Consider the following 15,492-nt stretch of genomic DNA (forward strand, 5'->3'; position numbering starts at 1 on the left):
GGGGACCACAGTTTTATCTTCTCCCTAGTAGCTGCACCTTTTTTTGTGCTTTGCTTTTAGTTGTGTCTCACTTTTCACCTACTGCTGCTACGAGTCCTCTGCCAAACTCATGTGAAAACGATAGAGGAGAAGCGTGAAAAAAGTGAAAACTTATTGTCAAACCCGGGTTGGATGATCCCGCTGACCGGCGTGCATTACTGCGTACCGGTTGGGGGGTACCCCTAAGCCAGTTCATTTCGCTGTAAAATGTTCGTGTTGTCGACTGACGTGTGATCACTGTCGTGGGCGTGTTCATGCTGGGAACACGCTCTGAATCGCAAGCGCCATCCTTTTATGATCGTTTTTAGACCTCGACAAAGAAGTCCTTTCCGAGTAAGCCTTTTGATCTGGCACAATGCACATGTGCTTTCATGAGCTGTTATACGGTATTGGGACCACGTAGAATCATGTGGATTTTGAAAACTCAAACATGTTCTTTTTCCTCCATTAGATATAGTATAGTAATATCACCCTATCTAGTCAAAACAATCTATGGTATCCTATTAGTCCTAAACCCATTGTACATATGCCAATTTAATTTTAAACTTTCTAATTTTGCCAATGTAATTCTAAACATTTATATGAAATTTTAATGTAATCTTTCTGACCAATTGCCATTAAGAATCACTAACATGACGATCCACAACTTATCCACGTTAGTATGTCACGTAAAATGGCCTGCGATGACTAGGTGCCATGTCAACGATTTCCAAAATGACTGCATTAACAAAATTGAAAAATTTATAATTGAATTGGTATCCGTATAATAGTTATAGGATTGATTGGCTAGTCATCCCTATGATCAATTGACTCATTTGAAGGGAAAAGTATCAAAAGGTCCAGACCTAATATATCGGCACTAATTCAGTCATAAACTTTTTAATTAGACCAATTTTAGTGCCAAACATTTTGCATTTGTTTCAATTGACTCCATTTGGCATCGCTAACATGAACGCTGGCTTTTCTATGTAGCATGAATGGTATTAATGTGGATAACTTTTTATAAATATTTTTAATTTTATGATTTTTTATTACTAATTGTTTTTACTTTTCCTTTTTTTTTTTTTTTTTTTTCCTTCATTTTACTTTTCCCAACTATGGGTCAACAAGGTCGCCAGTAGGTGAAGGCCAACTAGGCGGCGTTGTAGCGCCGCCTAAACCGACCCTCGCCTATGGTCGACGATGGTCGGCAAGCGCTACAACGCCACCTAGTTGGCCCTCACCTACTGGCGACCTTGTTGGCCCACAGTTGGGAAAAAGAAGAGGAAGGAAAAAAAAGAAAAGGAAAGGAAAAAGGAAAAGGAAAAATCAAAAAAAAAAATTGAAAATTTTTAAAAATTAAAAAAATTATCCATATTAGTACGAGTCGTATCATGTAAGATAGTTAGCATTCATATCAGCAATTTTTAGCCAAAATTGACAAGATAGACTCAATTGATATAAATGAAAAAATTTTAAAATTAAATTAATCCAATTAAAAAGTTTAAGACCGAATAAATGTCAATTTAATAAATTAAGGATTTTTTTGGTACTCTTCCTTTTATTTGAAAATTTAAAATAGGAGGAACATACACAACCGTGCACGCGATATAATCTTTCGAATGAACAACGCGTCACTCTTCGAGCACTCCATTAATCTTTTAGTGACTGTGATAATCTCAATGTCCAATCGCATCAGGTGACTATTTCAGGACGCGGCCTTGGACTTACCGTTCGAAGGGGGGATGGACCCCGGGGTCCGGTGGGCTGGGGTTGAATTATGAGTACACAATTAGAGGGGGAGAAGAGCCATCATTGCCCTCCAGAGCAATTGCTATTCCGCGGCATGAATGGGGCCACCCCCAATGCCTCCCCCAAAAGAGAAGTGACCCAAGATTCACCCTAAGATCCCACCCACAAAATCCCATGTCTAAAGCATTCATCGCTTCACTTGTGCATCCATGGCCAAAAAGCCAAAACCCTAACTAAAAAGATGGTGTGAAAAAGAGGTCACCTAATTTCTGTTGGTCTTTCTTTTTGTTTAGAAAAGAGAAAAAAAAAAACCTAAGAAAGATCTCATATCATATGCCATCATAGCCTACAACTGTTCCCAAAGATTCAAAAAAATTTGAAGCTCTCTCTCTTTCCCATCTTTCTCATCATACCAAAAGGTACACAAAAAGGTAAGGGAGATGCATAATTGAAATATACATGGAGAATAAAAGGAGAGAGATCATGATCCATCAATCACACATACAAACACGCATGAAATGAAAGAAAGAGAACCTTTGGCAAAATGTCATCATGACGACGGTTTTGGAGGAGGAGGAGGAGGGGTCGATTAGGGAGGGGGGGGGCAAGCTTTATTTCTGAGTTTTTTCCAGTTCTAAAAGATGTGTTATTATCATTTGGTTTTGATTAAGTGTTGGCTTTTGTAACTTTTGATGGGGAACCGAGTTATCCTTTTCTATAGTCATCTGTCAACCTTGTTTTTTGTTTTTTTTTTTTTTTTTTTTTTTTGGCGGGGTGGTGCTGGACATCTTTTTTTTTTTTTTTTTCCATTTTTAATCTTAACTACTACCTAAAACTTTGGGACTAGACTCTCGAGAGACCTGGTAGTTGGGATGAGGTGCGGACCATTCGTCCATGTCTATAAGGAAAAGGGTTGTTTTGGTTGAGAACGGGCCAAGTAATTGTCCTCGATCGATCTATTTGCAAGGTGTTTAAATCACTTTATTCTCAAATTTCTTGACATGCTTCAAAATACTGAGTCTCGGAAATAATCAAGAAAAAAGCAAGAACCCTTTTTCTTGGGAAGAATTGCCTCAAACACTCATGTGTTTTGAGTAGCAATTTCATCGAGATGATGACAATCTTGTCTCATGACAACTTCTAAGTATGACGCTTGTGTCAAAAGAACATAAGAGTATGAACACAACTGTCACTCTCGTACTCATTTGAAGTTTCAAACACGTCCCTTAAAACTTAAGTAAGACAAAAACTCCAAGATCTTAATTAGATTCATTGTCTATTGAAAGAACTTGACTTGTGTACTCAGACTTAAGTGTTTATTGAATTTTTTCACATGTCACATTTCCAACGGTGAATTTGCAAGAAAAATTTACACCTGACGTAACACACTCCCAAATTTTTAGATACACCAACTAAGAATAATAGAAATTCAAAGTAGCTAGACATTCGACAGTGATAGAAAACTTAATAATTTAACTATGTCAGTGTCTTACATCAACTCTTTTTGTTATTTTCAGTTGACTCCATCTCGTTATTACCTTTTTTAAATATTTGAATCAACCTAAACAGCTGAAATCCCTCCGAGATCAGGTGTGACTTCTAGTGGGGACAGCGGTCCTCGAGACATGCCTTCGACTTTGCTTACTTCACGTACATACAATTAACGATAATAATAACAATTATTATATATACAAACATCAATTTAGTAACATAGACATAGATATAGAATAAACACTTTAAATTATTCTTGCATGCTTGCAGTGAAACACATAATAAATATATTAGAATTTAATGGAAATAAATAATTCCGAGTGCAATGGGGAGTACATGTGACACGAAAAACAACAAGAACAGCAATTAAAAAGCATAATCCAAAGATTCTTGACAAAAAATTTAGATTGCGGCGGCTCACCGTCCCCCTCTAATCTCGCCACCAATCACTCCTCCGCATGATATTTTTCCGCCCCCTTCTCCTTCTTCTCCTTTTTTTTTTTAATCACCGAATAGAAAAAGTAAATCAAATCAAATTGAAATTGAAATTGAAATTAAAATATTAATTCGAACTCCGGAAAGCATGGCGTGGGAAAGCGGAGCTCCTCGTCGAAACATGACAAAAAGGGAGAAAATCATCTTCGAGCCATTCGCGGGGGCGGGGGTTGCACCAACATCATCTTCTTTCCCACCAAGTTGAGATAAAAATAAAGAGATTTTTAAATTTCAATTCATCATCGCCGTCTCGGTTTCGCTTTTTTCCATACGTTAATGCGATGTTTTCAATGCGATTTTCGCCCTCTGATTCCCATGATTCTCATAGGGTATCGTACGAGAACACGAACACGGCAAGTTACGAGGAGAGACATCATCATCGGACAGGCGAAGTAAATGGGAGTTTTCTCCTCGGTAACAGATTTGGAGATGTAAAAAGGAAGAATGGGATTGGATTCAAGCCAAGATGATGCTATCATTTACAGATAATAATCAAGCGAAAAGAACAGGAAAAAACCCAGAAGAAAAAGAAAGAGAAGTGGCAAAAAAGAAAAACTATATCCGTGTGATATTCATGTTTTTTTTCTCTTTTTTTCTTGTTTTTTCGGGGGAGGTAGAATTCATGCATGGGGGTTGCATCGCATTCCTCAGCCACGTCCCTCCTCGCCGCCGCCGCCGTCGCCGGCGTCGGCGTCGTTCGACCGTCGTCTTGTTTATGACATGCAGTAAAAATCCCTACCCTCCCTTTGATTCTTAATAAACTGTCTTCCCTAATAGAGAGAATGGTTGTCGATGACTATCGGATATCCTATAATCAGCTTCCTCTTAATCCGACGAACAAATCCACGACTCAACCATACCTTCGCTCCTTGTGCTGATGGCGGCGGCCTCCGGGCCTCTATCGCCGTGGTAACGGTCCGTGGCCGAGGAATTGTCGTTGCCCGAGTAGGCGAAAACCCTCCCGCCGTTCGACCTCCGAGGATGATCTTCGTCGTTGCCGTAATTGCCGCCGCCGCCGCCGCCACCAAGAGAGCTCAATAATCCTTGATGGTGATCGCCGCGGTCCCCGACTCCTCTGTCGCTCCAGCTCGTCGCCGCCGCGCCCGTGTCGTTGTTCTCCGCCAGGGTTCTCTCGGTCGAAGACGGCCGAATGCTCGTGGTGTGGCTCAAGCCGAAGTCCTCCAAAGCCCCCATTCGGAGATTCGGGTGAGGATGATGATCGGCGGCCGCGCCGTCGATTGCGGAGGGTCCGGGCAGGTTGGGGTACTTGAGAGAGGCTTGGAAGAGGGAGTTTCCGAAATCAAGAATCGGGTTTTGGGTGTTCATGTTGATGAGCAGGTTCTGCGGATGCTTCAAGAGGCCAAATGGCAATGGAGGAGCTGCATTATTAGTAGTAGTGCTAGCGTTGGTGGTCGCGGAATTGTTACCAGAAGTGACGTTGTCGTTGTTGGTGTTAGTAGTTGTCGCCGCCGACGGAGAAGAAGAAGCCAAGGCGTCGATCATGCCCGAAGGACCCAGGAACGACGGGGCCGACGAAGTGGTCGGAGGAGGGTGATGATTGAACCGCTGGGCGAACGGCCTCAGGAGATACGGCGGCGACGGCGACGAGGACGCGTCGAGGTGGCCCGATCGCAGTGCCGTCCCGAAGAGATCGAGACGGCTCCTCTGGAACGGCGACGACGCGAACGGCGGCGCCGGGATCCCGGTGAACTCCTGGACCATGGCCCGGAAGTTGGTCGTGTCGGTCGTCAGCACCGTCGTCGGCGCCCTCCGCGACGCCCTCGACCTCTTCTTCTGGTTCCGCGCAGGGGCGTTGGCGTTCCCGGCGCCGTTGCCGTTGTTGTCGCCGGCCGACGGAGGGCCCGCCGCGGCCTGCCCTTGCACCGCCTTCGAGCCCTCCTGAGCCAGAGGGAACTGGACCGGGGCCACGCCGCCGCCGCCGCCGCCGCCGGACGGCGGCCCCCTGCCGAAGCCCAGAAAGGGCGACTGCTGCTGCGGGACGCCGCCCAGATCGGCGCAGCCGTGGTCGGGCCTGGGGCTCCGGGGCCAAGCGGCGTCCAGGTTCAGCAGCGGGCTGGGGCTCGCCGGTGGGGCTGACCGGGTCAACGGGTCGAAGTAGTTGGACAGCACCGAAGACGGGTCGAACATCAGCTGATGATGATGATGCTGCTGCTGCTGCTGCTGCTGGGTGGTGGTGCATCGACGCCGGCTGCTGGTGGTGACCGGAGGCGTTGAAGAGGGAGGAGATGTCGGCGCGTGAGTGGTACGGCTCGTCGTCGCCGCCGCCGCCGGAGGACTGCGAACTCGCGCTACTGTTGCCAGAATCCATGACCAGAGAGGCAGAGAAGGGCAGAGGAAGTTGGTCTCGGTGGTGGTGGTTTCGGGGAGCTTTTTTTAGAGCATGATAGTTAAGTTAAGGGAGCTACAGAGGGAAGCAGAAGCAGAAGCATGCGGAACAATAAATGCAGAGGAAACTGATCGATCGATCGCTCGTGGGAAAGTGAAGTGAACCCCGATATGCTTCGGGCTTCGAGAAAGTACCCTTCTCCCACGATGAAACTTAAAGAGGAAAGAGAGTTAGAGAGAGAGAGAGAGAGAGAGGGAGGTGCTGCTCAAGTCTTCTGATCTATCTGATCTGCCAAAAAGAGGGGGGGAGGGGAATGGAATAAACAACTGCTCACCTCCACCGGATCGTGGGGGAAAAAGATTGGATCTTTCCTTGCTTTTACCCGGGAAACACGTCTCTCTGGTCCTTCTTCTATGGAGGCAAGAAGGAAGAAGAGGGGGTAGAGGAAGGAGATGGAGATGGAGATTATGGAGGAGGACCTTGAAGGCCAAAAGCCCTTCTTCTTCTTCTTCTTCTCTTCTTCTTCTTCTTTCCTTTTTGCCTTTTGCTCACTGTTACACTCAAAAGATCAGAGTGGGTCATTCATGAAAGAGAGAGACAGAGAGAGAGAGAGAGAGGGTGTTACTGGTGGTGGTGAATGGTGATGGGGCGGAGGGCAAAACCGTCATAAAAAATCGGTAAGAAGAATAGAAAAAACAAATGTTTATTTTTAGTTTTTATTTTTTTATGGCAGTGTCTTGCTTGTTTTTTGAGTTCGGGTGTGAAAGGAAGAAGAATAAGAAGAGAATTCTTCGGGAGAGAGATGCTAGAATCACGCGTGTTCAGCGGATCGGTCCGTGCTACTGCTGGCTTACAACCAATATTTTCCTTTTTCCTGTTCTCCTTTTTTTGGGTTTTTTTTTTTTTTTGGGGGGGGATTATTTTCGTTTTTCCAGTTCTGAAAATGAAATGAGAAATAAATAGATAAAAATAATTTTAAAAAGAAATGGAGGAATAATGAAGTGGGCAAGCGACCGAAAATGGGGAAGATGGGTTGTTGAATGGCATTCAGGAAAAAGACAACAACCGTCACTATAGACCTATTACTATTAGCTTTGCCTTTCGAGAGAGTCGCCCCTCGCCCCGCCACCCAAAAAAAAAAAAAAAAAAAAAAACCACTTTTCATTAAAATATGGTTCCAAAAGAAATTGCCATAAATGGGAATACTAAAGAAATAAATTTTACGACAGCATGACCTCATCCAAATGACGGCCCCCTTTATCTTGCTTCCAAAAAAGCCAGAAATACAACACTTTTTTTTTCATTATTTAATTTTCAAAAATTAAAGAAAAAAATACATGTGAATAATTTATATATTACAGACTTATCGGGCATTCGGGATTAAAAGAAACCGAAATGCGCAAGATTTATGAAAAGTCAAGATCGTCGGTGCAACTTTTCTATTTTTGCACTTGCGTTTGTATTGTGTTGATTTACGTATTCACTCACTCCTTTACATACATTTTCTGTTTTTACAGAATTTTTTTCTCCAAGAAAATTGAAAAAGGAGAAAAGGGAAGAAAAAAAAAAAAAGAACAGAAAAAGAAAACTCAAATCTTCAATCGGATCAGGTCATTCAAGACAAGAAGAGATATGTCTACCCCCATATGGAGCTATGATTAAGAAAACCTCAGAGAATCTTTTCAGAAGTTTTTGCATACTAGCCCAAAATAAATAAATAAATAATAATAATAATATAAATAAATACATAATCGCAATTTAAAAATAATTATTTCGTTTTTGTGATTTGACTGCAAAATGCGACGGATGATGATGATGGGGATGATGATAGATCAGCTCAACCACATCTAAATTCGCTACACCCATCAAACCCGCAAACGACTAGAGTCCCTAAACATGTTTATTTAATGATAATTTGAATAAATAAAATAATATCATGTGAATTTTTTTTAAGATGCTTAAGTTAACAAAACATAGTTTTATTAAAATATGATGATAAATAAATGAATAAATTAAATGAATGTTTGAATGGTTTCCCTGCGACAGCGACGTCCTCCTGCGCCTACGGTCTGCATTTGCTCCTACACGACCAACCCTAACTCCAAAACCCAAGTCCGTACGTCTCCTGTGTCCTCACGTAAACACCATTATCATCAAAGCAGATGGCCATGTTTTTTTTTCTCGCATTAATATGACAAAAATTTTCCAAATCGATACACTTCCGTAAAAAATTTCAAATTCATACACTTGGAATATATTTACTTTTCCAAAAAACCTCAAATTAATGTATTTATGATAAACTTATTATCTATTAGTTTATGCTAAATTTGATTAATATTATTAATCAATAACACTCCAAATTGATATATCCACCAACCAGCATACGTCATCTCATTTGAAAATTTGATGGTAAAAGTTAATAGTAAATTTACCATACATAGACCAATTCGAGATTTTTATGGTATTAACCTTTTTTTCTCCCTTATCTAGATTTCTATAACATTGAGGGAAATGTTCGTTACGTTATTTTATGAAAAATGAATTATTTGAAAAATATTCTTTTAAAAGAGAGATGGATAGTTGTCAATAATGAGAACATTTCTTGTTATCAAATTATTTTGAATGATTGCCTTTAGGAATTCTTTTTCAAATTATCTATTTTCTGCAAAATAAATACAGCCATAATATATGCCAAAAGAACAAGACAAGGGAGGATTCGTGTCGCCTGAAAGTCATGAGATTTGACAAACGGTTTTGTGCCTTTGTTTGCTGTAGAGTGGAGCATTAATACCGTGCGCTATCGATGTCATCCATGAATACAATTCACTTTATCGTCGGCAAATAGAGTAAAAAACCCGACATGTGCCGATGGTTGAATATGTTGCTTTTATTTGGGCGAAATAAAACCGTGGTGCACGGTATGTTCAATGGTAAGAAAACGGCGTCGTGCAAAATGTACCGATATCCTTTCTCGAACATATACAAAAAAAAAAAAAAAAAAAATTAAAATTAAAATTCCACATTATTGTATATCATGTCATCGTATGAACGCAATAATTTAACTTTGGATACCATGGCAAGAATGATTTTCATTTGGGTTGACTTCTGGTTGACTACGAAGGAATGAGATCCTCCGTTGAATATCATAAGTTTCATAACCGTGTGTGTCCACTTACAACATCCTTTCGTTCAAGATATTATTATTATTATTATTATTATTATTATTATTATTATTATTATTATTATTATTATTATTATTATTAGAAGATAATGTTGAACTTAGGGTTTCCTAATTTGTTTCACTAAAGAAACCTGAGCAAATAAGCCTGCCGTGTTAAAAAGAACAATTAAGTGACTATCTTGGCTAATATATTCTTAATTCTTAATTAGCGTTGTATTAGCAGTCTAAATTGGAATAGTATAGAAATAAAAATAAAAACGCTCAAAAAATTAGCCGTATTATTCGCGACCATGGGATAAATTCCTCCTGGTAATTAACACATGAATTAGGAGATCTAATCGCATAAAAACTGTTTAATCACAGGAATAGAATTACAGACAATCATATCCAGATTAGCAATTTATTTCGCAGCTCTAAATTAATTGCACTTAGCTTTATTTATTCATGTGATAAGAAAAATGAACTATACACCCACGTGTTATTCGATGCTCTCAAAATCAAAAACCTAATTATGTCTTATTATTGTTGCTTGCACCAGAAAAACTGTATGCAGCCACTATCTTAATCCCCCAACAACCAGATTTTTTTAGCTATCTGACACGGGCGTCCGATAGGGCCACCCCTCACTTTCATAATCACCATCTACTCCACTAAGAAATCCTCGCATTATGTCCCTATGACATTAACCCATTTCGGAAAATTATAAAACCGAAGTTATATACTGCATTATCCACGTTGCAACCTGTAGCCCTACTCCTGTCGCATGGCGGTGTAACGCGTAAGATAGCCAACGGACAATGACTAGATTGCTATGTTAACAATTTCCGACTAAAATTAATTGAAAATGTTACGTCGCAATTTCGCACAAAGATTTATGACTAAATTGAACAGATTAAAGAGATAATGATAAAATTGGTATCTGCATGATGAGTTTAGAACCTATTGCATATTTTTTTTCCTAAAAAATCTTTGTTTGAATTAGGGTAGAAATCTCTTAATGTATAGAGATGAGTATATTAGAAATCTTAAAACTTGTTACAAAAATGGAATCGAGTTATAAAACTTTCAAAAAGTACAATTAATTCCTAAAACTCGTTAAGTTGGTGTTATCAAGTTATTTTATTAATTCCGTCCAAATTGAAAATTGAAAAATGCTAACAAGTTTTAAGATTTTATTGCATTCTTTGAAAGTTTTAGAATTCAATTCCACTTTTATGACAAGCTTTAAGATTTAATTGTATTTTTAAAAATTTTAAGACTCAATTGCACTTTCATGATAAGTTTTGGGATTTTCAGTACATTAACTCATACATACATATGCATATATATTATATTAATAACAATGTAATGGACGCTTAATTTCCATAAATAACAATCTACATTCTAAATTTTTTTATAGTGGAGTAAAGAAGACCCTTCAAAGAGTTTGAAATAATAGGGTCATTGGACATGGCCATGATTAATCAGAGTTAGTTTATATTTTTGGTTTAACTTTATGGGTACATAGTGTCATTATCAAACTTTTAGACACCCATTTTCAACTACTTTCTTGTTCCGTTCGAAGATCAACGAATAGGACGACTAGGGTTTTTCTTTTCCATGGGTACTCACTAAGTCTTTTTTATTGAGCAGATTGAGAACCGAAACGGGGTGTTTTGTGCGCTCACCTGCGCCGAGCGCCTGCCGAAGTAGCTTGTCATCGCACGTTTCATCCGTCATGCCGTAATCGACTGAAGAGACAGATTATTTATCGGAGAAAGAGCGAGAGAGATTGTCGTCACAAGGCGGTGGTGGGAGGAGCAATGGCGGCAGCGGCGGCAGCGGTGACGGTGGCCGAGAGTGCATATCAAACCCTAGTGAATTGAGCAATCTAAATTTTACTTCGTAACTTTACTTGATGTTTAATTTTTATGCCCTTCGAATTTCTCTTTAGGTGATGCACTATAAATCACTATTTGGCAATGTTATATATACATACATATATATGGAAAAATTACTAAAAAAGTCATGACCTATTGCAATTATGCTGATTGAGTCCTAAATTTTAATTTTTGACCAATTAAATTCTAAACTTTTTGCAATTGTACAAATTTAGTATATTTGGCCAATTTTGGCTTGTCGACACTTACGTAGCATTTTTTAAAAACATTTTAATAATTTTTGAAATATTATAATATTTTTCTTTTCTTTTCTTAATTTTTTTCTCATTTCCCTTCCTTTAGGGCCAAAGACCCTAGCTGGCTTTGGGCAAAAGCCGCAACATCGTCGCTTGTGGCCAACGATGGTCAGCTAGCGACCATTGTCAATGCCGACTGTCCAAAATTGACTAGATAGACTAAACTAATTTAAATGCAAGAGGTTTATGATTGAATTAATAAAAAAACAATTTAGGAACAAATTGGCCAAAATAAAAAAAAAACTTAACACTAAACTGACACAATCACAACAGGTTTTTGATTTTTTTTGTATTTCTCTCATATATTGCTAGATTGATGGGATAGTGTGTATTCACGTGGAGACACACATACTCATAATCAAGTATATTCCCAAAATCGGAATTTCTTAGAGACCACTAAAAAGAATATCTTTCTTTCTTTTCTTTCTTTCTCTCTCTTTTTTTGGGGTGGTTTCTCTCTGGTTTTATTCTCTTATATCGGACAGCTAGATTCCTTGCTAAAAAAAATAAAGGAACGGATACGAAATGTGATTCAACTAATAGCTGTATATCACATCTGTACGAGCGAAAAAGATGGAGCTCAATGGACGACAAGAACATTACACAAAAGCCAATTAGGCCTACGAATTGATATTCTTCCCCTAAAAATTATGCCAAAGCGAAAAATCGAGCGCCAAAAGAATGCCGAATCAAATGAACCGAATCGATTCGCGAAGCTCGCTCGCTTTCGCACCACGAACTTTTCCTCCCTTGTCTCGCACGTAATTATTCGACTTCATAAACAAATTACAGAAACGAAATAAAATCGGCAGCACGATAAGATCATTATTCGTCGATCTATTCATAAAAGGAAAAATTCTTTGCTAAATTATCTCGTGCCAACATGTGTGGTGCCAAAACAATAAACATGAGAGATTCTTGATAGTTTTGCTTTCCTAATCAATTCCAACTATTTCATGAAAGCTATTTTCCGATAAAACCAATAATATTTTATGGGTTTTTTAAATGGTTAATGCGAAATAAAGTTGACAATAGAGTAGCTTAATTTTCGCTATCAATCCTTACCTAACTCCCTCAAATAAATACAAAACTCGTACCTTTGTCCACGTATATGATTAGACACCACTAAACTTTTTTTCGAATTTTTTGTTTTTTTTCCCGTTCTTTTTGACTTTCTTCTATGCCCATATGTTGCGGCTTCAAGTTAAATAAATAAATAAACATATTTATTTACGCCGTTGAAGTCGAGATTAATCTAGAGAAAGATCACCTTTTCCCACGATATTCTCTAATCACGAGTACGATCACATCCGACGGAGAAAATAGGCAATTCCCTGTGGCCTTACTCCCGATTACAAAACCTTTTTATTATTCTACAAAACGATAACTCACTAAAAGAATAGATTAAAAAAAATACACGATCGGGGTTGCTTTTCCACTAGACGACGGCGAAAAGAACGTTGTTTCAAAAATTTCTAGCCAATGTTTGTAAACCCAATTAAAACGAGGGCGGAGTGACTTCTATTCTTTACGTATTTTCGGGTATTTGTGATTCTTATGTACGGCATCGAACATCTCGATTTCTTTAAAGTTTCTAAATGTGAATATTTAATGTCATTATTTAATATATTTGAAGAATGAAAACATACGTGGAGAGCAATACGTCCCTATGCTCTCTTGGGTTTGGACATGGGGTTTGACGAGGAGACAAGACAAGGGAGACCCTTCATTGTATTTGAAAGGTGATGCTGACATCCCTCCCACTCCCTCCGCTCTTTTCTTCTTCGACAGATAACAGTCCAACCACGGCTGAGACTGCTAGAAAACTCACACACGTGGAAACTTCCCTACCAAGCCAACCACGCCGCTCGCCGGTGGTCGGTGGTCCTCTGGGCCCGGCGGCTCACGGGCTCGACCGAGACCGGTCGGATCGAAGAGGGTCAAATTGACAAGTTAGGTCCCGAGCAATTCTCTTCTTGAACTCATCATGTATACGTTCAGGCAAACGTAATAGATTTTTTTCTCAAAATTATAAATTATCTTAATCAAGGATAAGTTTCGATTTACACCCTTATCAAGCCCGACCTTATGTGATCGAGTTTGTTACCCACTAATAAGTTCAACTTTTTGATCCACAAATTGTACATAAAAAATAAATAATTTATACATCAATAAATTTTACCATAACATAAAGGATAGTCATCTCTCACTTTATAATAACTCCGTCTCGACCAATCAATTTATCATCATTGTCTCGATACGACTTTATTTATAGGAATGTCTCCTGGTGTTCTGTGAATTAATTGAGATTGTTGATTTTTAAAGCGGAGAAATAAATTATGTATCAGTAACTCACAATTTATAACAATTTGAAATTATTTTCGGATATATTATGTCCCGATACAATAGTATCATACACTATTTACGTTGACATGGTAATTCCCAAATTGAAATGAAGGTGGGGTCTTTGAAAAGTGGAACAAGCGTTAGAAGTGTGTTTCCAAGATTTAATAGTAATAAATCTAGAAAACCGATGGTCAAACCATCAATTCGGAATTTATCAATCGTTCCTCCTACATTCATTAATGACGGAATTCTTCTTTGCTGATGCCTTACACGCACACTCGAAAATGTATGCATCCGATGGCATCCACTCATCAAATTAAGAAATTTTATTATGTTCATCGCTAGTGCTGAAAACAGTTTACATTTTCAGAGTTAGATAATTGTGTGTCGAAAACCATTTACATTTTCACATTCGAATTACTGTCGCGTCAAGGAATTCAATCGTGAACGTAACTCCGAGTGCTCTCAAGTTGGCTTTTTTGTTTTTTTTTTTTCAACGCGTTGAGGAATGGACTCGATAGTAATCTTCAAATTGCATAAGTAATAATCGTCCTCTTCTGATTGTACCTGAGTTTTTTTTCTTCGTTCTCTCTTTTTCCCTTTGGAAAGAGGTCGAAGTCTTCGGTCAAAATTGCCCGAAATCAGAGGACCACAACGCAATGGGACTGGTCAGCGGTCGGGCGGTGGTCCCGACAAACGGAGAATCTTGACTTGTGGACGGTTCATGGTTGGTCTAAGTTCGTACGCATTCGGACCCCTCCTTCCCCTCTCGAAATCATGGGGTATTTCAAATCAAATTCTTCTTCTTTTTAAGCATTTAAGGCTAAATTGCGATGGGATTTGACTTTATGTTTGGTTATATATATATCGAATAATGATTTTTTGTGTGGTAAAGGAGAAGAGAATAGAGAGTGAATGAGAGGTACCTTAAGCACACTCGATCCCAAGCTAAAGACTGTATAATGTCAATGTCAAGTTCTATGAGATATACATCACGGGTAATATCAAATCCGATTAAAACGCATTAACCACATGACCGTTACATGGAAATACTAATGACTATTTCGTACATGATGTCCTTAATTCTTTGAAGATTTATAGTTCTAAAAGAAATGATATTGATCGGCCAAGCAAGAGTTGGAAATTCGGCTATATGTATGTCATGTGTGCAAGAATAATTTTAGAGTAAGAGTCAAATTTATTTAGGAAACTCATGCGCAGAGTTTTAATTATTCTTTATAAAAATCATTAAAATGATTAAAATTGCTGATAGATCCGATTTAATTACCTAGGCTCTTTTTGCTCGATGAAACTTTTTTTTTTCTTTTAATTATATGGTGGCATGAGTATAAGGATACAACTACTTGGAACCATTCTAAAAACTTAATCTTATAGGCTGAACATTCAAACATGATACCAGAGCATGCCACCAATCTTCTTTTAGGGTCAGGACTCATGGACAACAAGATCGCCACAACCCAACTGAGACCAATACGAAATTTGTTGCCAAATATGGGACTTCTTTTTTGAATCCTACACTTTATCACTAGTTGGTCGTCCATCTTATATATCTCACCGTTACTCCATTTGGCATTGCTTATGTTGTTTGCATTAACAGTCAATACATGGCCACGTCTTGTATGACTTATTTCGGTGCAGTCCTTCAAAACTTCACTACATCAAAAA

General features: G+C 39.0%; 1 protein-coding gene across 1 annotated transcript; it reads right to left on the bottom strand.

Moving 5' to 3' along the window:
• Window positions 1-4,581: 4,581 nt before the first annotated feature.
• On the bottom strand, window positions 4,582-11,003 carry LOC104417799. Its single transcript, XM_039300290.1, has 2 exons — window positions 10,952-11,003; window positions 4,582-6,068 (listed from the first exon to the last, which is right to left on the bottom strand). Exons 1-2 carry the CDS (start codon window positions 11,001-11,003, stop codon window positions 4,582-4,584), a joined length of 1,539 nt encoding a protein of 512 aa, XP_039156224.1.
• Window positions 11,004-15,492: the final 4,489 nt, after the last annotated feature.

The sequence above is a fragment of the Eucalyptus grandis genome, chromosome 8 (genome assembly GCF_016545825.1).
Source record: "Eucalyptus grandis isolate ANBG69807.140 chromosome 8, ASM1654582v1, whole genome shotgun sequence".
NCBI classification, from domain to species: domain Eukaryota; kingdom Viridiplantae; phylum Streptophyta; class Magnoliopsida; order Myrtales; family Myrtaceae; genus Eucalyptus; species Eucalyptus grandis.